Source organism: Ovis aries, chromosome 13 (assembly GCF_016772045.2).
Source record: "Ovis aries strain OAR_USU_Benz2616 breed Rambouillet chromosome 13, ARS-UI_Ramb_v3.0, whole genome shotgun sequence".
Classification (NCBI taxonomy): domain Eukaryota; kingdom Metazoa; phylum Chordata; class Mammalia; order Artiodactyla; family Bovidae; genus Ovis; species Ovis aries.
The window spans coordinates 72,493,744-72,520,829 of record NC_056066.1 but is presented as its reverse complement, the minus strand read 5'-3'; the positions used below and the strand labels follow the sequence as shown (position 1 = coordinate 72,520,829).

Below are 27,086 nucleotides of genomic sequence, written 5' to 3'. Positions count from 1 at the left end.
GACTCGGGTCTGCAGGTCTGAGGGACAGTGAGGGGCAGTCTGTGGGCCCATCAGTCCTGTTCTTGAGTGTTTCTCTGCGGTCACCCACCTCTCCAAGCCTCAGTTCTGTCTGCCGAGCAGATGAAGCATTGCGGGTGGTTTAAGAGTACGTGTGCTGGAGCCAGACTACAACCATCTTGGTTTAAATCCTGGTTCTGTGACACCTGATAAGTCACTTGACTTCTCTGTGCCTTGGTTTCCCCATGTGCCAATCAGATATAATAAAGGCACCTACCACATAGGGTTGTGATAAAGATTATATGGATTAATACCTGTCATGTCCTTAGAATAGTATCTGCCCCATGGAAGTCTTTTAGAAGGGTTTGTTAAATACAAATTAAATTAAAAGCACTTCCTGCCTGGACTACAGTAGCGACCAAGTTACCCTGAGGATAAAGCTAGACCAGGATCCAGATGTGCCCACCCCAGCCAGGATGTCAGGGTTTCTGATGGATGCCACGGTTACTGCCCCAGGCCTCTACAGGGACCCCACGTGGAAAGAGGTGAGAGGCCCTTTTGAAGAAGAAAGGGAGGCAGGCATTGTGGGAGCAAGTCTTGATTTTACCAGAGGCTCACTGGGAGATTCCGGGCAAGCACAAGCATCCTTGGCTTTGATGGGTCTCTGTTTCCTGCTCCAGTAAAACAAGATGCTCTTTGACAGGGAGGGAGGCTTGGGGTCAGTGCAAAGAAAGGTCAGGAGCTGGACAGGTGGTGAGCTCTCATTCCCTGGCATGTTCTTGAAGAAGCAGGACAACCCCTGGTTCCAGGGATATGCGGGGGGTCATGTCCCCAATGGGGGGTTGTTTTTAATGCTCCCTCCCACAGTGATGCCCAGAGGTGTCCTGTGCTGGGCCGCACATCTCTGTGGACCTCCTGAAAGGTCAGAGTGGCCTCAAAATGTGGCCCTGAGGATCTTGCCAATGCCATCAATGCCACTGAAATGACCCACTGGCCATTGAGGAATTAGATGTCATCATGTTTTCCCAGAATTTTCCTTGTTTTCTGACAACGGGGACAGTTATACTCTTGTAGTCTTTTCTAGGGGTAGGCGATGCCCATTTCCCCACAGGGCCTGTCCCTTGCTGACGGGAAGGCATTCTAAGGCATCTGAAGCCTTTGCATCTCTATCCCCACGTACCTTGAAATGTGCCTCCGATTCCTCCTCCTGAGTTGAACTGGAGGGAGAGGGGGTCGCTGACTTGCTCCCTGGGGGTGATGGGGAGCTGTGGGCGATGCCGCTCCGGATGCCCATCTGAGAAATGAGCTGGGACTGGCTGAGGGCGCTCATGTGGCTGGCCAGCATCGCCGGGCGGCCCAGCAGGGGCCCTGGTCGGCCCGAGTCATAGGCAGCAACCTCCGAGTGGACCATCTCCTGGATCTTAGAGAGGATGAGATTGTGTGCCGAGTTAGAAAGGGCCAGCACATTGGCATTGTCAGACTCAGAGGAGGGGGTCCGCTCTGACCTGTGGCTTCCTCAGGGCCCCCTGCACGACTCGGTGCATCCCTGGGGAGCGCCATTCTGCTGATGGTCAACCTCAACATCTAGACGGTCAGCATCTCAGCCCTCGTGAGAAAGCCCAGTTCAGTTGTGCATAAGTTATTTGATGATATTGGATCTTCCCTCCTGAAACATGGTATATCTTTGCACTTATTCCCTGTACAGCATAACAGCAAAGAACAGAGATGCTGGAAGCCGCCTGCACTTTGAAATCTGGTTCCGCTTGTACGCTGGGTGACTTTGGCAAAGTTACTTAACCTCTCTGTGCCTCAGGCTTTACATCTGAAAAATGTGGCTAATGATTAAACCTACCTTCTAGGGATGTTAAGGATTAAACATGCCTGGCACATGGTAAGCCCTATATTGTGTAAGGGTTTGTTAAATACAAAAGATAAATAAATCCCTTAAGAATGTTTGCACTTTCCTCCCGCCGCCACAGGTCAGTGGTTTTCTTACTATCTATTCCCCAGGATATTTTCTAACTGGTTATTTTTGGAATATAAAGAAAACTACTGAGTTTGACATACAGGCACTTCTCGTACTAGTCATATTTAGAACAGTGTGTATTTTTCACCTAAATATTATATATGTATATAGATACGCACTGTTCAATGAAGCATACCAATTTGTATATTCTTGTAGTTACTTTTATTTCCTTTAAATTTGTGGTCAAATTCTAATTTCTAATATCTCGTATCTGTGTTTTCCTTTTACTTTTTATTAGAGAAGTTCATCAGTTTTCTATTTTACTTTGTGGGATTTTTTTTTTCCTCCTTAAAAGAATCAAATCTGAAATTTGTTTATCTGGTCTACTCTTTCTCTGCTTTCTAATTCTTTATTTTATCTTTATTCATCTCTTTATAGTATCTTTATCTAATTCTTTTATATTTATTAATCTCTTCTTCTGCTTTTGTAGATTGGTTGGTGTTGCTTCCCCCTCAATTCTCAGTCACATCTTCAATTCATTATTTTCATCCTCGATGTTTAGAAATATGTTTCATGCTATGAATTTCCCTCTGAACATGACCTTAGCTTTTCCCAGACTTCATCTCATGAGATTTTCATTATTATTCCTTTTGATATACTTATTCCTAAATTTTATTTGAAATTTCCTCTCCCATGGAACTGATGTTTAAGAAGACTTTGGGAATTTCTGAGGTTAAAATTTTTTGTTGTTTCTTTCCTTTTTGCTATTCATTTCTCATAACAAAAGTGATCAAAGAATATAATCTGTACTATTTGTACTTTAGAGAATTTATTCCGGTTTCCTTGGGGACCCAAACACGCTTATTTTTTAATATTCTTTTTTTATTGTAGTAAAACGTGCATGACATGAAACTTACATTATAACTGTTTTTAAGTCTACAGTTCAATGGCATCAAGCCCATTCACATAACCATCACCACCATCGAACCACAGAACTCTTTTCATCTGGCAAAACTAAAGCTTGGTACGCCTTCAATACCCCTCCCCATTCCTGCTCATTCTGCCCCTGGTAACCACCCTTCTACTTCTGTCTCTATGAGCTTGACTATTCTAGGTACTTCACTTAGTAGAATCATACAGTATTTGTCCTTTTGTGTCTGGTTTATTCCATTTAGAGGCCTCCCAGGAGGCTCAGTGGTAAAGAATCTGCCTGTCAAGCAGGAGACGTGTGTTCAGTCCCTGGGTCGGGAAGATTTCCTGGAGAAGGAAATAGCAATCCACTTCAGTATTCTGAAATCCCATAGAGGAGTCTAGGGAGCTACAGTCTATGGGGTCACAAAGAGTTGGACACGACTTAGCAACTAAACAACAACAGTATTCCACTTAGCATAATGTTTTCAAGGTTCACTCATGTTCTCCCATGTGTCAAAATTTCCTCCCTTTTAAAGACTGAACACTAATTCCCCTGTATGAATATACTGGACTTCCCAGGTGGCCCAGTGGGTAAAAAATCCACCTGCAAGGCAGGAGGCACAGGAGACACAGGTTCCATCCCTGGGTTGGGAAGAGCCCCTCGAGGGGGCATGGCAACCCACTCCAGTACTCCTGCCTGGAGAATCCCATGGACAGAGGAGCCTTGTGGGCTCCAGCCCATAGGGAGGCAAAGAGCTGGACACGACTGAAGTGACCGAGCACGCACATGAATGAATATACTACATTTTGTTTATCCATTCATTCATCATCCGTTTGGGTTGTTTCTACTTATTGCAAAGGATGCTGCTTTGAACACTGTGGTACACATATCTGTTTGAGTCCCTGCTTTCTTTTTTAAAATTTCTATTGGAGTATAGTTGCTTTACAATGTTATGTTAGTTTCTGTTGTGGAGCAAACTGAGATCAGTTACACGTATACATGTATAATATATCCACTCTTTTCAAGATTCCCTTCCCATTTAGGTCTTCACAGAGCACTGAGTTCCCTGGGTTACACAGCAGGTTCTCATGAACCATCTATTTCATACATGGTAGTGCTATATGTCAATCTCAATCTCCAAATTCTTCCCACTCCCCAGAGATGTTTACGTTTTGTGTACATCTCCCAGTATTTGGCACTGTGTTTGCAGATTAATAGTGTAACATTTCTCTGTCCTGTCAGTGATGATTATTTCGATTCCTTTGGTTTGTCTAAAGTGAAAGTAGAAGTCGCTCAGTTGTGTCTGACTATTTGTGACCCCACGGGTTATGCAGTCCATGGAATTCTCCAGGCCAGAATACTGGAGTGGGTAGCCTTTCCCTTCTCCAGGGGATCTTCCCAACCCAGCGATCGAACCCAGGTCTCCCGCAGTGCAGGCGGATTCTTTACCAGTTGAGCCACGAGGGAAGCCCAAGAATACTAGAGTGGGTAGCCTATCCATTCTCCAGTGGATCCTCCGGACCCAGGAATCGAACGGGGTCTCCTGTGTTGCAGGCAGATTCTTTACCAACTGAGCTATCAGGGAAGCCCCTTTGTTTGTCTAAGTTGCCAATAACTTTTCTGCTTCCACCAAAATCTTTCTCTGAAGCTTTTGTTTTGGGAATTTGATATTGGTTTTTACACTTTACAATGTTGTTCAGCCACAGAAAAGAAGGAGACCCTGCCTTCTGCGCAGTGTGGACAGTCCTGGAGGGCATTATGCTGAGTGCGATGAGTGAGACGAGAAAGACAAATCCTTTGTGTTCTCACTCCTATGTGACTGGCGCAGTTGGTAAAGGACCTGCCTGCTGATGCAGGCAGACATAAGAGGTAAGGGTTCAAGCCCTGGGTTGGGAAGATCCCCTGGAGTAGAAAATGGCAACCCACTCCAGTATTGTCTGAAAAATTCCATGGACAGAGGAGCCTGGTGGGTTACAATCCCTGGGGTCACAAACAGTCGAACACCACTGAGAGATTAAGCACGTATGTGCGCATGCACACACACACACATATACACACACACACACACAAATGGTAGAACGGTGGTTGCCCAGGGGTTGGGGGAAATGGGTGAAGGTTTTCAAAAGTCAAAATTTCTAGCTATATAATGAATAAATTCTGGGGACCTCATGTACAGTATGGTGATTATAATTAACAATACTTTATTATATAGTTGGGGAACTTCCCTGGTGGCTCAGACGGTAAAGCGTCTACCCGCAATGCGAAAGACCTGGGTTCAATCCCTGGGTCAGGAAGATCCTCTGGAGAAGGAAATGGCAACCCACTCTAGTACTCTTGCCTGGAAAATCCCATGGATGGAGGAGCCTGGTGGGCTACAGTCCATGGGGTCGCAAAGGGTTGGACACGACTGAGCAAGCGACTTCACTACTATACAGTTAAAAGCTGTTAAAAGACTAGATCCTAAAAGTTATCACCACACACACACTTATAGTGGTAATTATTTCACATTCCCTGGTGGCTCAGTTGGTAAAGAATCCGCCTGCAATGTGGAAGACCTGGATTTGATCCCTGGGTTGGGAAGATCCCCGGGGAGAAGGGAAAGGCGAGAATTCCATGGGCTGTATAGTCCATGGGATCGCAGAGTTGGACACGACTGAGTGACTTTCACTTCACTTCACTTCATATACATGCATCAAATCATCAAGCTGTATCCCTTAAACTTGAATATGTGAAATCTCGATAATATCTCAATAAAGCTGGAAAAAATTTTTAAACACTTTAAAAAAAGAGTAGGCTTTAAAATCTATTCTCTAAGCACCCCTTTTCCATCCCGAAATGTATACACTTTTCTTTCCGTGAGTTTTAAACAAGGGCCTGACATTATTTCTTCAAGGGCAAATTAACCTTGGGGCTCTGTGTATAGGGCTTGCTGTCTGTTTCTTTCTTTCTTTTTTTTTTTCCCTTCCTGGCTGCCTGCTTTAGAATTCTTCAATCAGATACTCCTGCCTCAGGAGTTTAATATATGACCAACACTTGATAATGGCAGACTTTGAATTTTTGCAAATTTTCTAAGTCTGAAATGCTCCCAAAGTTGTTCTAATTTGCACTGCCCTAGAGAAGTCAGACATCTTTTCATTTATTTCCTGGACATCTGGGTTTCTGTTTATACTACTGGTGGGGGTATAAACTAGTAAGATACACACTTTAGGAAGCAATCTGATGATACATATCCTATAATCTAGCAAATCTACCACCAAGATGTAAAGAACTTTCCCACATACACAAGAACACATATATACTGCAGAAAATTTTAAAGACTTTGAAATGGGCAAATGAAGGCCCTTTCAATGGCATCCTAGGTGTTGGCTTAGGGTCATCTGTTTCTATATTTTGTCTTTGACTAGGCTATGGGCTTCCCAGGTTGAGCTAGTGGTAAAGGGCCTGCCTGCCAGTGCAGGAGACATAAGAGACATGGGTTCGATCCCTGGGTGGGGAAGATCCCCTGGAGGAGGGCACGGCAACCCATTCCAGTATTCTTGCCTGGAGAATCCCACAGACAAGGAGCCTGCAGGCCACAGTCCATAGGGTAGCAGAGTCAGACATGGCTGAGTGACTGAGCATGCACACAGGCTATCTGCTGTTTCACAAATTTAGTTGTGACACGTGGGATCTTTAGTTCATATAAACTCTTCATTGTGACATGCGGGATCTAGTTCCCTGACCAGGGATTGAACCCAGGCCCCCTGCATTGGGAGTGTGGAGTCTAAGCCACTGGACCACCAGAAAAGTCCCCCTTGCTTTTTTTTTTTTAAGGTGTTTTTATTTTATTTTATTTATTTTTTGGCTATGTGGCATGTGGAATCTTAGCTCACCGACCAGGAATCAAACCCGCACCCCCTGTGTTGGAAGTGCAAAGTCTTAACTACTGGACCACCAGGGAAGTCCCTATTTTACAACTTTGTATGCTGTACAAAAATGATATTAGTGCAACTTATTTTTTATCATTAATTTTTTAAAGGAATTGTGGTAAAATACACATAGGATTCCCCAGTGGCTCAGCAGTAAAGAAACCGTTTGCAATACAAGAGACCTGAGTTTGATCCCTGGGTTGGGAAAGATCCCTTGGAGAAGGAAGTGGCAACCCACTCCAGTATTCTCACCTGGAAAATCCCATAGACAGAGGAGCCTGGTGAGCTACAGTCCATAGGGTCACAAAGAGTTGGACATGACTGAGCACAGAAACCCACACATAGGATGAGATTTACCATCTTAACGATTTTGAAGCACAGAGTGCAGTGGCATTCATATAGTCACATTGCTGTGTTCCTGTCACTACAATCCATCTCCAGAGCTCTTTTCATCTTGCAAACCTAAGACTCTGTATCTATTAAGCCATAACTTCCTGATTCCTTCCTCCCTGAAGTCCTTGGCAACCATTATTTTACTACTATGAAATTTGACTAGTATTCTATGAATTTGATTATACTAGGTACCTCCTGAAGTGGAATCATACAGTTCTTTTTCTTTTGTGACTGGCTTATTTCACTTAGCCTAATATGCTAATGGTCATCCATGTTGTAGCGTGCATCACACTTTCCTTCCTTTTAAAGGCCAAATAAAATTCCATTATATTCATATACTGCATTTTGTTTATCCATTCGTCTATGGATGGACACTTGGTTGCTTCCACATTTTGGCCACTGTGAATAACGCTGCTATGAACGTGGATGTCCAAATACCTCTTCAAGACCCTGCTATCAATTCTTTTGGCTATGTACCCAGAAACAGAATTGTTGGATCATATAGTGATTCTATTTTTAATTTTTGAGGAGCTGCCATATTGTTATCCTACGGGCTTGCACCATCTTATATTCCTACCACTAGTGAACAAATGTTCTAGTTTTTCCACATTCTTGCCAACACTTGTTTTCTCTCTCTCCTGTTATTTATTTATTTTTCTTGATAGTAACCATCCTAATAGGTGTGAGGTGAAATGCAACTGACCGTTGTGCATAAAAAGGCAAAAAATGTTGTCTCGTAGAGGTACTAATTGATCTTACCATGTAGAAAAGAAGAACCTGAACATTATATTCTTGCTCTATAGATATCAATCAGTTTTGCATTTATCATAAAATTTATTTCAGCACTCTTGATTGCCTATATACATACTCATTCATTAGATTCTCCTTTGAGCCGGTTATAATATTTTACTGGCTTCTTCATTAATGAATAAATTAAATAAACTGATGTTTCATTTTATATTTATATGAGAGTTATGATATTACCTTTCAAAAATGACACATTACAACAAAGTTTGTTATGGCATCTTTTAACTTCAGAAAAATTGGAAATAATCTGAATGTTTGCTAGTTGGGAAATGGTGGAAATTTGTGATCTATTCACACAATGGAATTCTGTGCAGAGTTCAAGCGAATGGCGTGGAGGTACACCTACCAATGATGATGAACTCAAACCAATGCTGAGTGGAGAGTTTCAGAAGGAGGCACACAGTAGAACAGCTTTACGTAGGCATTCAAGACATAAAATATCACTGTAAACTGTTTATATAGGATCTGAATAGAGACTTTTAATCGTATCCAATTCTTCATGATCCCATGGACTATAGCCCACCAGGCTAATCAGTCCATGGAGTTTTCCAGGCCAGAATACTGGAGTGGGTAGCCATTTCCTTCTCCAGGGGATCTTCCCGACCCAGGAATGGAATTTGGGTCTCCTGAGTTGCAGATAGATTCTTCACCACCTGAGCCACTAGGGAAGCCCAAAATGTATTTATAGACTTATAAAAATGTAATAAAGGCCTGAAAACACCTTCTGTGGTGCAAGTGTGCTGAAGTCTTTACTCTGTGGATCCCGATTCCTCTCCTTCAGTAAACAACACACACAAGAAGCCTTGTCTCAGGCCTGAGGCATCCTCCATCTGGTCAACTGGTCTACCCTTTCTGTGGCAGCATCTCACTGGCATTGAATCACGCTCACTTCTTTCCCATCTTTAAGTGAAAACCTCCCTTATTTCCAAGGCTCCTAAAGACTTCTGCCCCAACTTTTCCCAGCACAGTCAGCTTCCTCCCTGTCACTAGGCCCTCCCCTCCCACCAGCAGCTGGTCATCTAGTATCCTCATTACTACCAATACCACTTAATCATCTTCACCTTCCTCACTGCTGGCCTCATCAGAGGAGGAAGAGGAGAAACTTTTGTTAAGCATTTAATATGTGCCAGAAGCAGTGCTAAGTTTTTCCATCTATGGCCCATTTAATCATCAAATAAGGTGGATAATATCATCCACTAAAGCCAAGACTCAGACAGGTTCAGAGACTTGCCCATGATCACACAGTTAATGCAGGTGGAGCTGGGTTTCCCCAGACCATTGTACTTTCTCTCTAAGCTATGACACCTTCCCCAAAGACACCCCTCAGTCCCTGATTCCAAGAACTGCTGCCTCTCCAGGCAGCCCTCTTCCCTCTGTCCAGGGCCTGGCTCCTGGTTGCCCAACTACCTCACTAGCCTCTCCTTTCTGGTCTTTTCCAGCCCACTCCTTCAACACTGGCATTCCTCTAGCTTTATCTGACTTTCCCTCCTTTCTTCCAGGCCCCCTGGGTGAGTCGTGGCTTCTGCATAGATGCCTACAGATAGGGCGCATTTCCCAGAGATGATTCCAAATTCCCATATCCTGCCTAAGAAAGTGTTTTGGTTAAAGCCAATTTTAGAATTTGGAAGGAAAAAAGGTGAGCTCACAGGAACAGTACACAGAAATGGTCAGACAATGTCAATCCCTCCACACATTCTAGAATTCTCCATCAGCTCACAGGACACTTTCCCCAATCAGAATTCACCCTGGTGAACTGTTGGACAACCATTGCCTTTTGTCCTAATCAACTACAGCAGATGCTGTGAGGGGCCTGCCCGTTTGCCTCTGGCCTACTTTGGAGGTCCCCCCGCCCGAGTCCAAGGGTTATTGCACCTGCTGATGGCTTCCTGCATCTCCCTTCCTGAGAGTGTTTTCTGTCCGAAGAAGTTGGAAGTGCTGAACCCAGAAGTAACCCTCAACCCCCAAGGGACAGCAGTTTGTGGGTAAAACCTTGGCATCCCCTGCTCAAGAGGACACTTCTGAGTTGCATCCCATACACTTCTTGGAGGGTCCGGAACAGGATTCCAGGTGGTCACAGCTCACCACTCCGCCCTTTCCTGGCTTTCTTCCCTTCCCGTCCCTTTTCCCTTCTTCCTTCCCAGAGCATCCTGGGATTACCCCCAAGCAAACTGTGTGCACCTAAACATTTGTGTTGGGATCTGCTTTATGGGGGATCCCAAATGGGGGTCACAAATTAAGACACCAGCCCTCCTCTTGGCTCCCAGCAAAGCTTCTTCAAGCCCAGGTGCTCTGCTGGCCACCAGAGTGACCCTTCAGGAGTATAACTGTCTCTTCCCTGCTCAGAAGCTTCCTGTAGCTCCCTCACGACCTGCTGGCATGGTCCTACCCTTGCAGGATGCCCCCACCCTCTGCACCATCGCTTTCCTCCCAACCTCTCCAGGTTCTTCCCAGAGCTTCCTCGGACATGTGGGCTTCTCCCTAGAATGGAGACTGCTTCCTCCATGGCTCACTGGTCCTTTCTTCTGTATTATCATCTTCGAGGCTAATCTGAAACATCACCTCCTCAGAGAAGCCTTCCCTGACCTCTCCCCCTCCTCCCTCCTTTGGCCACGACTTTTACCTGGGCCTGGTGGGGAGGGAGCATCTGCTTATGTGCAGAGATATAACGTGCTTCCCCAGCACCAAGCAGGTGGCCCAGGCCACAGCTGGCGCTTATGAGATGGCTGGTAACTAAATGAACCAAGCCTCCTGCTCGTCTCATGGAAACATATGGTCACGTCCAGGAGCCACATCTGAGCCTCTCCCGGAAGGATGAAACAGAGGAAATGGTAAGGCGGCGGCGCTGTGAACATAATTAGGTTCTCCTGGCTTAATAGATTCTCAGGGCTGCAGGACACAAAGGTGTTTTTCCGCAAAGCTTCATTTGCAATCTCTATGGAGAGCAACCCAGATGCCGAAGGCACCCTCACATAGCAGGGGGAGAAGCAGTCACACCCGTCTCCTTCCCGCATTCTGCTGATTCACGGCCACACATCCGCCCTGCTTCCTCTGAGGCAGGGACAAGGTGTCATCAATACGACCTCACGCTCTGCCCAGGGACTTGGAGTTTTTTTTCTGGAGGCAACAGTGGCTCTGCTTAATTCTCTCATTGAAACCTCTACCTCAGCTCCAAAGGGTCTGGGAACTCCTCCTTATTTCTGAGCACAATCAAACCCCAAAGGAAAATGAACAAGCCACTGACCATCATTTTACAATCCCTTCCATAGTCTCAGAGGAGCTCTTTCCAACAGATACTAATACCTCTGTTTCATAGAAGATGGTAAGAATAGTCATAATAATACCAATACTTACTATCATAGTAAGTGCTATGTCCCAGGCATTGTGGTAGGAGCTTCATGAACAAACTTTGCCATAAACCCTCCTATCGTCTCCCTTTTATAATAAAGATGCTGAAACCCAGAGAGGGTAAGTAACTTTCCCAAGGTCACACAGCTAGGTAGTGGGAACGTCAGAATTCTTGCTGTCTTCAAAGACTGAGATCATTTTCCTGCATTCGCTGATCTTTTTTTTTAACGGTTTTAAATTTTATTTACTTATTTTGGGCCCCACTGGGTCATCATTGCTGCATGCAGGCTTTTCTCTAGCTGTGGGGAGCAGGGCTACTCTCTAGCTGCGGTGTGCAGGTTTCTTACTGAGGCGGCTTCTCTTGTTGCAGAGCACAGACTCAAGGGCACTCGGGCTTCAGCAGTTGCAGCTGGAGGGCTCTAGAGCACGGGCTCAGTAGCTGTGACACACAGGCTTATTTTCCCTGCAGTATACCCACAGGTCTCAACACCTCTAATACGGGTGGAGGGCAATGAACCCGCTCTCACAGGGCAGCTGTAAGGAGCCAATGAAAAGAGAGCATTGTAGAGAACCTGGCACACAGTAGATCTTCTACCTGAGAGGTTTCCTTTCCTTTATGCCCTCATGGACTTGCTCAGGGTGTAAGCTTCAGTTGGATCTCAACTGGGCTAAGAGGGCAGAAGCAATGGCAGTTTCTGGAATATGAGAGAAATATGCAAGAAGCCAAGAGGAGGCAGTGATGGCAATAAAAATAACAGCACAAGGCCTGGCACAGGGCTGGTGCTTCAAAGATATTGTCATAGTTGTTAGATCAGGAGTTGGGAAACTGCTTTTGTAAAAGGCCAGATATTAAATATTTTAGGCTCTGTGGACAAGATGCAAGTACTCAATTCTGCCATTATAGCACAAAAGGCAGTCACAGACAAGAAGTCAATGAATGGGCATGGCCATGTTTCAATAAAACTTTATTTATAAAAACAAGTGGAGGGCCAGGTTTGACTTATAGACATGGATTGCCAACCCCTTGAATGCTGTTAAGTAAATAGAAATGGTGATAGAAGCACTACTCTGTATTTGGCAGTTAACATCTGCCAGGCAGTGACCTGACTACATTTCATTCTCACCCAGTCATGGGAGGAAGGTGTGTTTATCAGGAGCATTTTACAAAGGAGGAAGCTGAGGCTCAGAAAAGTGCCTGAGGTCAACAGTGGTAAGTGGCAGAGCTGGGATTTGAATTAAGAGTTGACTAGTTCCCTGTGTCTTCAGGTACTACCTCACCCTCCTGCTCAGCCCTGTCCTAGAACACAGCTGCTCAGTGTGCTGCCCCGGGCCCAACCCTGCCCTGGCCACCAGCTGGGCTCTTGCTCTGTCTGACTCATATCACAGCCTCTGTTTCAAATCAGAAAGGTCTGGAAGAGCGGGAGAGACCTTTGGCCATTGTCTTCTGACTCTGAGCTCCCGTGGCTGTCTTGAGCCTCTTTCTCATGTCCTCAACTGGGCCTCTGCCTTCAGCTGCCCTCATCAGAACTGCCTCTGTGGTCCTTTTACTTCTCTAGTCCTCCTCCTGTTACTTATTCATTCAACAAACCTTCCCTGAGGGCTGCTATGTCTGAGATCCTGGGATAGAACCAGGGGACTAAAAACACCCCACCTGGGGTGCACAGTCTGACGGGGAGGCAAAGATGCAGCCACACAGTTTCAACCGGTGCAATAGCATGGTTGTGTAGGAGGATCTGGGGAAGGGGACAGAGAGGAGCCCCTCCAATGGCTGGAGAGCCAGCAAACCTTCCCACAAGAAAGACTCTGAGCTGCTCTTGGAGGGGAGGTCTGCAGAAGACAAGAGCAGGTGGATGGTGTTGCCACATGTGCAAAGGCACAGAGGCATGGAGCAGTGTGATGGCTCCACTTGACTGGCTACAGGGTACCCAGACATCTGACCAAACATTATCCTGGATGTGTCTGTGAGGGTGTTTCTGGACGAGATTAACATCTGAACCAGCAGACTGAGTAAGCAGCCTGCCTTCCCCAACGTGGGTTCAATTCAATTCAGTTCAGTTGCTCAGTCGTGTCCAACTCTTTGCAACTCCATGGACTACAGCACGCAATGTGGGTGGGTATCATCTAATTAACTGAAGACTCAAACAGAACAAAAAGGCTGAGTAAGCTGGATTTAGAAAAGGCAGAGGAACCAGAGATCAAATCGCCAACATCTGCTGGATCATCGAAAAAGCAAGAGAGTTCCAGAAAAACATCTACTTTTGCTTTATTGTCTACGCCGAAGGCTTTGACTGTGTGAATCACAACAAACTGCAGAAAATTCTTCAAGAGAGGGGAATGCCAGACCACCCGACCTACCTCCTGAGAAATCTGTATGCAGGTCAAGAAGCAACAGTTAGAACTGGACATGGAACAACAGACTGGTTCCAAATTGGGAAAGGAGTACGTAAAGGCTATATATTGTCACCCTGCTTATTTAACTTATATGCAGAGTACATCATGCAAGATGCTAGGATGGATGAAGCACAAGCTGGAATCAAGATTACCAGGAGAAACATCAATAATGTCAGATATGCAGATGACACCACCCTTATTGCAGAAAGAGAAAAACTAAACAGCCTCTTGATGAAAGTGAAAGAGGAGAGTGAGAAAGTTGGCTTAAAATTCAACATTCAGAAAATGAAGATCATGGCATCTGGTCCCATCACTTCATGGCAAATAGATGGGAAAACAAAGAAAACAGTGAGAGATTTTATTTTCTTGGGCTCCAAAATCACTGCAGATGGTGACTGAAGCCATGAAATTAAAAGACGTTTACTCTTTAGAAGAAAGGCTATGACCAACCTAGACAGCATATTAAAAAGCAGAGACATTACCAACAAAAGTCCATTTAAGTCAAAGCTATGGTTTTTCCAGGATTCATGTATGGATGTGAGAATTGGACTATAAAGAAAGCTGAATGTGAAAGAATTGATGCTTTTGAACTGTGGTGTTGGAGAAGACTCTTGAGAGTCCCTTGGACTGCAAGGGGATCCAACCAGTCAATCCTAAAGGAAATTAGTCCTGAATATTAATTGGAAGGACTGATGCTGAAGCTGAAACTCCAATACTTTGGCCACTTGATGCAAAGAACCAACTCATTGGAAAAGACCCTGATGCTGAGAAAGATTGAAGGTGGGAGGAGAAGGGGACGACAGAGGATGAGATGGTTGGATGGCATCACCGACGCGATGGACATGAGTTTGAGCAAGTTCTAGTAGTTGGTGATGGACAGGGAAGCCTGGAGTGCTGCAGTCCATGGAGTCACAAAGAGTTGGACACAACTGAGTAACTGAACTGAACTGAAGAGCGAGCCTGCCTCCTGAGTGCTGGGACATCAGAGCCACACCGCCAAATCTCCTGGGCCTCCAGCCTGCTGACCACAGATCCTGGGAAGAGCAGGAGATGAGGATGAAGGGGTAGTGGAGGCTAGGATGTGCAGAGCCGAGATGCGGGGACGGTGCCTGCCAGATGAGAGCTTCAGGCAGAGGTGGGTCAGAAGCCAGGTCTGTGCACCGACAGCCACCAGGGTGTCCTGTGATTTAGGCAGAACTGCCTTCCTGGAGGAAAGCTGTCCCAGGACTCTGAGAAGCAGCAGAGACCCTGTGTGGCAGTTTCCCATCGCTGTTGCAACAGATTACCACAAACGAACACCAGCTCATTACTGTACAGTTCTGGAGGCCAGGGTCCGTCTCACTGGGCTAAGCTCAAGGTGTGGGTAGGGCTGGTATGTCTCCGTGATTGTTTTTCTTTAGGATGGATGTGGTCCTTACTCTTGGGCTGGTGGCTTTGCATCACGTGGCCTTTTCTCTCTCTGCTTCCATTATCACATCAGCTATTCCGAATGCTGGACCCCCCTGCCTGCCTCTTACAAGGACTCTTGCTTACATCATTGAAGTGAAGTGAAGTGAAGTCACTCAGGCGTGTTCAACTCTTTGAAACCCCATCGACTGTAGCCCACCAAGCTCCTCCATCCATGGGATTCTCTAGGCAAGAACACTGGAGTGCATTGCCATTTCCTTCTCCAGGGGATCTTCCCGACCCAGGGATCAAACCCGGGTCTCCCGCATGGCAGGCAGATGCTTTTAACCTCTGAGCCACATTGGGTCCATCCAAATAATCCAGAATAATCTCCCCATCTCAAGGTTTAAACTTAATCACATCTGCAAAATCCTTTTTGCTGTATAAGGTAATATATTCAAAGGCTTCCAAGATTTGGCATGGCCATCTTGGGGTGGGGGTGTTCTTTAGTTACCTCACCCCAGAATCAGTGATGTGGACAGTCACAACCAAAGCTCCCCCAGATCGACATTCCTAGGGATACAGCACTCTCTGAAGCTTCCTCAGGCTTTGAGTCAAATATCACAAAACTCTTTTCTTGGCCATGCCACGAGGCATTCGGGAACTTAGTTCCCCAACCAGGGATCGAACCTGTGTTTCCTGAAGTGGAAGCACAGAGTCCTAACCACTGGACAGCTAGGAAGTCACAGAAAACTTTTTTTTTTTCTTTTAAGAAAAAAAACTTCAGCACGAGGACTTCCCTGGTGCTCCAGTGGTTAAGAATCTGTCTGCCAGTGCAGGGGATACAAGTTGAATCCCTGGTGGTAGAACTAAGATCCCACATGCTTCAGGGCAATGAAACCTGTGCACCACAAACTATTGAGCCCACGCTTTAGCCCCTGCAAGCCGCAACTAGACAACTCACCGCAATGAGAAGCCCGCCCACTGCAACTAGAGAGAGATCCCGCTCGCTGCAACTAGAGAAAACCCGTGAGTTGCAACGAAGACCCAGTGCAGCCAAAAATAAATAAAGTATAAAACTCCAGCACAGAAGAGATAGGGAGCCAATAGGAAGCATTCCTCAGCGCCTGCCTCTTGCCCTGAAGCCTCATCAGTAAGTATTTCTAATAAACTTTCATGCTTGGCGGGAGATCCGTCGCACACTGACAAATTTCTCCAGAAATCTGAGATGTCTTGTTCAGAGTAATAGCTACAGTGCCCAGGTGCCCAGCTGCTATTGTAAAATCAGTAAGCATTTAATTGAAACAAACGACTATAATAATAGTACATTATCCCTGCAGGCCGAGCACCATCACAGTTTTAATTATTGAGTTAAGCGTCAGACTAATTTATCCTTGAAAGCAACAGCCCCGTTCCTGGTTACAGTGATCATCCCGTTATGAATATGAAGGCACCAGCAGGGAAGGATCTAAATGGAAAGCCATTTGTCCTCTTAGGGGCTGGTTTTGTCTTTGAAGAAAGGTTTGCAAACACAGGATGCTGAGACACTGGGATTGTCCTGCTGGGGGTGTGAGATTTCTGCTGGGTTGGGATTTCTCCAAGGGGTGGGGTCCTCAGGCTTCCCCTCTCTAGGATGCAAGCTCTTACTCCTCTGGATGGAGCCTGCACTAGCCCCCAGCCTCACTCTGAGTTAAGGCCTGAGTCTTAACCAAGTTATATGCTTCTGGACCCGGAGAAGAGAATGACAACGCACTTCGGTATTGCTGGGGCTTCCTGGTTCAGAGGGTAAAGAGTCTGCCTGCAAAGTGGGAGATGCAGGTTCGGGTCTCCCTGGGTCGGGAAGATCCCCTGGAGAAGGGAATGGCTACCCATTCAGGTATTCTTGCCTGGAAAATTCCATGAACAGAGGAGCCTGGCGGGCTACAGTCCATGGGGTCGCAGAGAGTCAGACACGACTGAGTGACTAACACTTTCACTTATGTTTCACGCTTCTGAAACAACCCACCACCATCACTGCCACGCATACCACTCTGGTCTCTCCCTATTGGTTTTTTCCTCATTCATTCCACTCCAGCACCCGAACCTCCTACCATCCCTTGCACAGCCAAGCTCAGGGCCCTCCTCTGGCTCAGTGTGATGCCCCCTAGTGGACATCTGCCAATATTTGGAGATACTTTCATTTACAATAGGAGACCTGGGTTTGATCCCTGGGTTGGGAAGATCGCCTGGAGAAGGGAAAGGCTACCCACTCCAGTATTCCAGCCTGAAGAATTCTAGGATCACAAAGAGTCAGACACGACTGAGCCACTTTCAGTTTCACTTTTTTTTTCAGTTAACGACTAGGAGATGCTACTGGCATCTAGTAGGCTGGTTGTTGTTCGGTAGCTAACTCGTGTCCAACACTTTGTGACCCCATGGACTGCAGCATGCCAGGCTTCCCTCTCTCTCACCATCTCCTGGAGTTTGCTCAAACTCACGTTCATTGAGTCAGATGTCCATTGAATAGGTCAGGGATGCTGCTAAACATCCTGCTAGGCATGGAACAGCCCCCCACCATGGAGAACTACCCAGCCCCATATGCCAAGAGTGCCAAGGGTGGGCCACTTGGAAGTTAGCCATTGCCTTTGTTCGGATGTTCCTCTCCACCTGCAGGAACACCCACCTGCCTTACTCCCTTATCTCCTTCCAGTCTTCGTTCAAACCTCCCCTTACCTGAGGCCTTCCCTGACCATCCCATCTAACGCTGCAACCTATCCCCACCCCTCACCCCTTCTGCCTTCCCAAGCCCCTTTGGACCACTCTTCTTTGTCTTCCTTCCAAAGCACTGACCACCGGTGAACACACCATCTGACTTCTTTGTTAACTGTCTTTCTCATCGTGCTCCCCCTGCCAGGATGTACTTTCCACATGAGCAGACAGCTGTGTTTCGTTCACAGATGCTTGTACTGGAAGCGCACTTGCCACAGAGCAGGATGTTGGCTGAGTGAATTGTCTGCTCAGTCTCCTTCTTCCTGCATCTATTCCGCCTCCAGGTCAGCCAAGGCCACCTCCTCCTCATCTCCCACATCCACCCCTCTTGCCCAGGTTCAGGGCCTGGGACAATTAATTTTAGTTTTTACTTATTTGGGGGACTGCACTGAGTCCCTGTTGCTGCTCAAAGGCTTTCTCAAGTTGTGGCGAGCGAGGGCTACTCTCTAGTTGCAGTGCATGGGGTTTAGTTGCCCCGAGGCATGTGGGATCTTCCTGGACCAGGGCTCGAACCCATATCCCCTGCATTGACAGGCAGATTCTTAACCACTGCACCACCAGGGAAGTCCTGGGATAATTAATTTTATGTGTCAACTTGACTGGGCTAACAGATGCCCAGGTGCTGGTAAAATGTTATTTCTGGGTGTCTGTGAGGGTGTTTCCAGAAGTGATTAGCATTTGAAATCTGTCTCCTGAGTAAAAAAGAAGGCCCTCCTCAATATAAGTGGGCATCAGACAGTCCATTGAGGACCCGAATAGGATAAAAAGGCAGAGGAAGGGCAAACTCTCTCTTCTTGAGCAGGGACATCCATCTTCTCCTGCCCTCAGTCACTGGGGCTCATGATTTCAGGTCTTTGGACTTGGACTGAATTATATCATCAGCTTTTCTGGTTCTTTAGCCAGCAGACAGCCAATTATGGGACTTCTTGGTCTCCAAAACCACAAGAGCCAATTCTTGTAATAAATTTCCTCTTCCAGGTATCTATCTATGTCCTGTTGGTTACGTCTCCTTGGAGAACCCTGACTGGCACATAGCTCATTTCTTTTTCCTGGACAATGAAACATCTCTTGCTGGGCTGCCCAGGGGTGTCTCCAGCAAGCGTTTTGGGGGTTACTCCCATGAGCCACAAGTGATGTTCTTGGTTCCTTGAGGGCAGAAAATCTCTTCAAGTCCCAGGGTCCAGAGGGCACTGCCTCTGAGCCACAGACCCTGGGACACAGGGAAGGCAGCTACAGGCCCTGTCATTCAGGAAAGGCCACCAAATCCAGCAGAGGGACAGCTGAGCGAATCCATGATTTACTATTATGCACTCGCCCATTCAATGAGTGCCGTGTGTCTCCTATAACCTGTGCTCCCGGGACACAAACTACCCCATCCCTGTGAACGGGCAGAGGGGGCACCACGTGGAAGCCCTGCTCATGCACAGGTGATTCTTCTAGAGCGTGAATATTTTGTGCCACCAAGGAACAGCCTCAGAATGCAGGCAATGCTAATCCAGCCGAACTCAGTGAGCAGTGGAGGAGTCAGTACTCCTCAGCAGTCAGAGGAGCACTCCTCTGGCCCACAGGCTCTACCATCTAACTCTCGTCCCGTCTGGCCACACATCCTGGCATGCAAGTATCTCCCAGTCTTCGTGCATTTTGCTGTAACCCAGTGGTGAACAGGTATCTTTACACACCCTTCCATCAAGCCACCCTCCCAGTTCTCACTGAGAGTTTATCTGGTAAGGGTTTAACATGGATCTATCCACTGTGCAAGAATCTGCATTAGGGATCATTATGACTTTCTAACTACAAAGCTGCAGAGGTCTTGAGAGCCCTGTTTTTCCCATAAGCTCTGTTTTTAGGATTTTGCAGCATCTCGCATCACAGCAGAACCATCTAGATTGACTGTGTGTGTGCACGCATGCTCAGTCATGTCCAACTCTTGCGACCCCATGGACTGTAGCCCACAAGGCTCCTCAGTCCATGGGATTTCCCAGGTAAGGATACTGGAGTGGGTTGCCATTTCCTACTCCAGGGGATCTTCCCAGACCAGGGATCGAACTGGCATCTCCTGCATTCAGGCGGATTCTGTGCAGATTCTGAGACTCACAGGAAGCCCATGTGTATGAACTAGGTATCTGCTGTGTGCTCAGCTCTGCACTGGGGATTCACAGTGACTAAAACAGGTGTGGTTCCTGCCCCAGGGAGCTGATGGTCTTATGGAGGAGACACATTGATCAATTCCACGCCTAAATCAAGGTGCAGTCACAACAGTGATGAGTGCTGAAAGGAAAGCCAAGGCCACAGGGATCGTTTGAGGCAGACTGGAAATCCAGAAAGGAATCTAGAAAGGAATTCAGAAAGGATTCCAGAAAGCCTGGCTGGGATGAAGGAGAGTGGGGAGGGGTGAGAAGGGCAGGGAAGGATGAGACTGAGATGCAAGAAGGGGCCAGGCTGGAGCAGGACTGGAATGCCAAGTGAAGACCTTCAGATTTCATTCCATCACTGGGAGTCCAGAACAGCAGATCAGTGACTTGAATTTTACAAAGGTGAGCTTGGCTGCTATGTGGCAGGTGGCAGCTCCCAGGTAAAAAGTGACACAACCACCATCACAGATTCGGGAAGATGGAAGGTAAGAGTTGGCTATCAGAGACACAGAGGGAGAGAGGCAGGATTCGGGACAGGTCATGGCAAAGGGTCAAGGATGACACTGGACAGCCAATGATGTTCCTGGGCTGGTCACGAGGGAGAAAAGGCAGGTCCAGCCACGTGGGGAAGAGCAGACACCTGTGACCAGGCTGAGCTCTGGCACAGCATCGAAGTGGGGTCTCCACGCGGGGATGGTCGATCACGTGGTCTAATAAGTAGGGGACTAAGCAGTGGAAACTGGCCTGGGGTCCTAGAGGTACCCAGCCACAACGGAGGATCAGGCAGGGCATTGGGGGCTGAGAAAAGGCCTGGAAGGGAGGCCGGGAGGGGGTGTTCTGAGCAGCGAAGGACCTCAGGAGCCTCACTGTCACACTAAGGAGGCAGAGGAGCAGAGCTGTTCCAAGAAGAAGGAGTGTCGAGTTGATCTAATTGAGCTAAATGTCAAGTGTTGGCTTTGGCAATGCAGAGGCCACCGGGGCCCTAAACTACTACCAGGTTTCATATTCGGGGTGGGGTGGGCAGAGGCCAGAGTGAATGCAAGGGGAAGGAATACAGACAACCTGGGCCAATGACTCCTTCTGGAAGCTCTGCTGGGTGAGATGGGATAGCAGGACAGTGTCAAAGGATGCCTTTCTATTTAGATGCCGCAGCACAATCCGGGAGGGCAGGTGTTCCTGTCACAGGAATGCCCTCGCGGGGACCTTCACTGCAGAACTGATGCGGGGCATCCTGGCTCTGCCACTCACGGGTCACGTTCTCATCCTGTCTCCAGCAATCCTTTTAACAGCCCCGTGAGGCGGAGGCTGCAGCCTCCACTTTACAGAGGAGCCCACGGAGTCTCAGAGGGGAATCAACTGCTCCGCGTCCACAGCTCAGATGGAGCAGGGCCAGGTCCCACCCCAGGTCTGCCTGACCCCACATCAGAGCTCTTCTCAGCACTGAGGGTGGAGGGTGCAGCGTGGGCTGGGCGGGCCCGGGGTTAGAGTGCCCGAGGGAACGGTTCTGTTATCTGCCTTATTTTGACTACTGCCGGACTCCTCTGTGTCTCTGTGAAGGACTGGGAGGGGCCGACTATCCACCAGGAAACTGCTATGGTTAAAGCAAGACTGGAGGCAAAGCCTGGGGTCTGGAGTCAGCACGATGGTCGTCTCTGAGCCCCAAGGCACTCCTAGCACTGGGGACGTACTGGGGTCAAGGCAGGGATGCAGCTCGGGGAGCCCCCAGGGGCACATGAGAGGCGAGGGGTTTGGTCCTGCAAGTGGCGGGAGCCTAAGGAGCTGTGAGGAGTTGACAGTCTGGCAGATTCCCTGTGCTCAGGATAAGAGGCCAGAGCGGGGTCAGGAGGTAGGCGGGGCAGATGTGACGGACGAGGGAGAGCTGAGGAGGGAGCCAGCAGCCTCGGTCACGGGAGGCCGATAACCAAAATGACCTGTCCAGCTGTGAATCCTCCATCTTCCTGAACTTGATCTTCGGTTCCTACTGGAAGGAGGCCTGGTGCCCCTGCCCACATCCGTGCGGTTGAGCCTTGTTCCGGGAAGATGCCTCTGCTGAGCTGTTAGCCAGCCTCACTTCCCCATCTGGGGGGCAGGAAGGGTGTCTTTTACTCCCCTATCTCCTTGTCTGTCTCTCTGTCTTCCCCACTGGATGTAAGCTCCACGAATCAGGGACTCATCTGCCCAAGGCTTGGGAGCGTGCCTGGTACACAGTAGATGCTCAATAAAAGCGTACAGAATGAATGAGAAAACACAGGAAGGAATCATGATGAAATAAAGCTGAGAAATTTCCTACGTCCTATTCAAAGTCTCGCAGCTATAAGTACCGGAGTCAAGATTTAGGACCCGAAAAGGGGGTTATTTCCTCCCAGCAATGAGTTCCCTGAGGACAGACAGACACCCCTTCTTCATTCCTAGTCCAGACCCCACGCCTATTACCAGCTCAGCCCCATCCCCACACCAGACCACTTGGCGAGGACTCCGCCAGATCCCTGTCCTCAAGCACCGCCCTCTGGGGCAGCTCTGACCTGCGGGCCCAGCTCCCTCTGCTGAGAACCCAGTTTGCCTCCCAAACCCTGACTCGCTTTACAGGACTCTGCTCAAATGTCAGCACCTCCAGGGAGGCCTCTTGGGCTCGCCACCTAAACCAGGGTCCCCAGGTGATTGCCTCTCACACACCTTGCTATTTATTTTTATTTTCCTTGTCATGTCCAGAATCATACATTCACCAGCATGCGGACATGGTCCTGGTCATGTGCTTCATCCGTGAAGGCGGGGACCGTGGCTACTCTCCTTGGAATTGTTTCTCTAGTGCCCAGCCCCAGGCCTGGCACCCAGCAGGCATTGGGTAGATGTAGGAGTGAACCAAGGAGGCCTGGGAGCTCTGGGCTCCACAGTGGCAACCTCCGGAAGCCAGGCCCATGGAGGCTGAGCCCCCCGTGAGACCCGCCTCCCAGTCCTCCTCTCCAAGCATCGAGGCACAGCTAGGTCCCCGCTTCCTTCAAGCCTCTCCCCGCCCGGCCACCGCTGGCTGTCCCCACATACACGGCAGCTTCCTGCTTCTTCGCCTTTGCTTATGCTGTTCCTTCTGCTAGTGGTGACCTCGCCCATCCCCACGGGTCTAGAGACTGGCTGAGGTCAGCTGGTCCCGGTGTGCCCCTGCAGACCCGAGTGACCTTGCTTAACCTATTTCCTCTCTCTCAGTTCAGTTCAGTTCAGTCACTCTCTCTGGGCTTCCTCAATTGAGGGGCTCCGAATGAAATCAGACTTGCATTTCAGAAAGCTGCACTAGTGGTCCGGGTGGGGAGGCACCAGCTCTTGAATGAACCAGAGGGGGACAGACGGAGGCAGGAGACAAGTTCAGAGGCTTCTGTACCAGACCCAGCCCTGACTAGGGGATGCTGAGCTGGGGTGCGGCAGTGGGCCTGAAGCTGGGAGCAGCGGAAGTAAGAGGGACTCAGGAGGTAGGCCCAGCATGGCTCAGAAACTGCTGGAAGGTGGCGGGACCCCAGGTGAGAGGGAAAGGCAAGGAAAGGGAAGGGTTACTCACTCCCCTCCCCCTGAATGGGGAACATTCTACATTCTGAATTAACACATGTGCTAATTAAAACCATCTTTCCAGAGAATTTATGATAGGATATTCCAAGCTAATTATGAATTCTCTGTAGCAGATCCTGAGCAGTGTGCTAATGTGGTGTTGAAATCTCTTTGGCCACCCTCGTTTAAATTATTCATCAGGCCCTGCAACAGTTGTGAACTGTAATTTAAACAGTCAGCTCATGAATATTCAATTAACACAACAAACACTGGCATGTTTTACTGCCTTGCCGCTCAATATTTTGTATCCTCGCCTGTGTTTACATGTTTTTATGAACTCTCGAGAACAGCGCTGCCTGTTGAAGTCCCTGGTTAAGGGGAGATTGAAATGCTGGGGAGGGGGCGCGAGGCAGCCGACATTATTTCTGACAAACTTTCTCAGAAGAGTTGTGGGTGATCAGGCTGGAAGGGTCCAGAGATGGGGGCCCAGAGAGGGCAAGGACTGGCCCTGAGGTTGCACGGTAGATCCGAGGCACAGAAGTCCGCGGTGGTTCCCACTGCCTAATTCAACACAAATTCACTGATGAAGTGGGTCTAAAGACATCTGGCTTTGAGTCAATATGAGGGGCATACGAGGAGGCCAGGCCTTTCCTGCCCCCCAGCTTCCTAAGGGCCATGGGCAAATGCTCCCAAAGCAGGAATAACCGTTCAGGGTTAACAGGCTGGATTAGAATCCAGGCTGAAAATCAGAGCTCCCAGCCCCCTCCATGGCCAGGTCAGAGGAATGTGCGCCTCCTCTCCCCACTGTGAGCCCCTGCCACCTGTAAATAGTTTTTCAGCTTTCACAAATGGCTCCTCCTTCATCCTCGCATCCTCCCATGAGGCAGGAACTATGCTGATTCCCATTTTATGGAAAGATTGAGACACAAGAGGACTTGCCCAGGGCAGAGTTCTCCTCTCCTCCCTCTCCTGACACCACACCCTCCAAAAGTCATTTTCACAACTCCTAAGGAACCCATCTCAAGAGGGTTTTATAATAGAGAAAAGTCAGAAATAGCCTAAACATCTGTCAATAAAATACTGGTTACATTCACAATGAGATATCCATAAATCGAATGTTAGGCCACCAGGAAAAATAAGGGCACGTCCTATAATTATGGGCGTGGAAATACATGCACTGCCTACTGTTGTAGAAAATCAGCAGGTCACAGAACGGCTCCAACAGAAGAGACTAGAAACTACAGGGAATGGTACTGTATCATGGTTCTTTATGTAAATCACGTGTGTAAGTCACAAGTTCAGTTCAGTTCAGTTGCTCAGCCATGTCCGATTCTTTGTGACCCTATGGACTGCAGCACACCATGCTTCCCTGTCCATCACCAACTCCTGGAGTTTACTCAAACTCATGTCCATTGAGTCAGTGATGCCATCCAATTATCTCATCCTCTGTTGGCCCCTTCTCCTCCCACCTTCAATCTTTCCCAGTATAAGGGTCTTTTCAAATAAGTGAGTTCTTCGAATCAGGTGGCCAAAGTATTGGAGTTTCAGCTTCAGCATCAGTCCTTCCAATGAATATTCAGTACTGATTTCCTTTAGGATGGACTGGTTGGATCTCCTTGCAGTCCAAGGGACTCTCAAGAGTCTTCTCCAATACCACTGTTCAAAAGCATCAAGTCTTCAGCACTCAGCCATTTTTTAAACAGTCCAACTCTCACATCCATACATGACCAATGGAAAAACCATAGCCTTGACTAGACAGACCTTTGTTGGCAAAGCAATGTCTCTGCTTTTTAATATGCCGTCTAGGTTGGTCATAACTTTTCTTCCAAGGAGTAAGCGTCTTTTAATTTCATGGCTGCAGTCACCATCTGCAGTGATTTCGGAGCCCCCCAAAGTAAAGTCTGTCACTGTTTCCACTGTTTCCCCATCTATTTGCCATGAAGTGATGGGATCAGATGGCATGATCTTAGCGTTCACAAAGCTATGACGAAAAGGATACTTAGCGAACCATTAGTCTAATCATGGTTATCTGTGGATGGTGCAGGTTTTCACTGTTTTTTTTTTTTTTTTTTTGGCTGCACCACACAGGTGGTGCCAGTGGTGAAAAATCCTCATATCAATGCAGGAGACTTAAGAGATGCAGGTTTGATCTCTGGGTTGCGAAGATTCCCTGGAGAAGGAAATGGCAACCCGCTCCAGTATTCTTGCCTGGGAAAGCTCATGGACAGAGGAGCCTGGAGGGCTACGATCCATAGGGTCACACAGAGTTGGACATGACTGAGGCTATTTAGCCCACACACAGCATGTGGGATCCTAGTTCCTTGACCAGGGATCAAACCTGGGCCCTCAGCTGTGAAAGTGCAGAGTTCTAGCCACTGGACCACCAAGGAATTCCCAATGGTGCTGTTTTAACAGTTTTATTTCTTCATTGTATTTGCTTGTGCTTAAAACTAACACCCCAAAAGATGTCCTTTTCATTATAGGGGACTGGAATGCAAAAGTAGGAAGTCAAGAAACACCTGGAGTAACAGGCAAATTTGGCCTTGGAATGCGGAATGAAGCAGGGCAAAGACTAATAGAGTTTTGCCAAGAAAATGCACTGGTCATAGCAAACACCCTCTTCCAACAACACAAGAGAAGACTCTACACATGGACATCACCAGATGGTCAACACCGAAATCAGATTGATTATATTCTTTGCAGCCAAAATGGAGAAGCTCTATACAGTCAGCAAAAACAAGACCGGGAGCTGACTGTGGCTCAGATCATGAGCTCCTTATTGCCAAATTCAGTCTTAAATTGAAGAAAGTAGGGAAAACCACTAGACCATTTAGGTATGACCTAAATCAAATCCCTTATGATTATACAGTGGAAGTGAGAAATAGATTTAAGGGCCTAGATCTGATAGATAGAGTGCCTGATGAACTATGGAATGAGGTTCGTGACATTGTACAGGAGACAGGAATCAAGACCATCCCCATGGAAAAGAAATGCAAAAAAGCAAAATGGCTGTCTGGGGAGGCCTTACATATAGCTGTGAGAAGAAGAGAAGCAAAAAGCAAAGGAGAAAAGGAAAGATATAAGCATCTGAATGCAGAGTTCCAAAGAATAGCAAGGAGAGATAAGAAAGCCTTCTTTAGCGATCAATGCAAAGAAATAGAGGAAAAGAACAGAATGGGAAAGACTAGAGATCTCTTCAAGAAAATTAGAGACACCAAGGGAACATTTCATGCAAAGATGAGCTCGATAAAGGACAGAAATGGTATGGACCTAACAGAAGCAGAAGATATTAAGAAGAGGTGGCAAGAATACAGAAGAACTGTACCAAAAAGATCTTCATGACCCGGATAATCACGATGGTGTGATCACTCATCTAGAGCCAGACATCCTGGAATGTGAAGTCAAGTGGGCCTTGGAAAGCATTGCTACGAACAGAGCTAGGGGAGGTGATAGAATTCCAGTGGAGCTATTTCAAATCCTGAAAGATGATGCTGGGAAAGCACTGCACTCAATATGCCAGCAAGTTTGGAAAACTCAGCAGTGGCCACAGGACTGGAAAAGGTCAGTTT

General features: G+C 47.6%; 1 protein-coding gene across 2 annotated transcripts in view; it reads right to left on the bottom strand.

Moving 5' to 3' along the window:
* Window positions 1–27,086, bottom strand: part of TOX2 (TOX high mobility group box family member 2) — a 155,300-nt gene that overhangs the window by 7,282 nt on the left and 120,932 nt on the right. For both annotated transcript variants that reach the window (XM_015099889.4, XM_042230163.2), the window contains exon 4: window positions 1,178–1,417. In XM_015099889.4, the coding sequence (XP_014955375.2) occupies window positions 1,178–1,417 (240 nt within the window). The remainder of the gene's footprint in view (window positions 1–1,177; window positions 1,418–27,086) is intronic.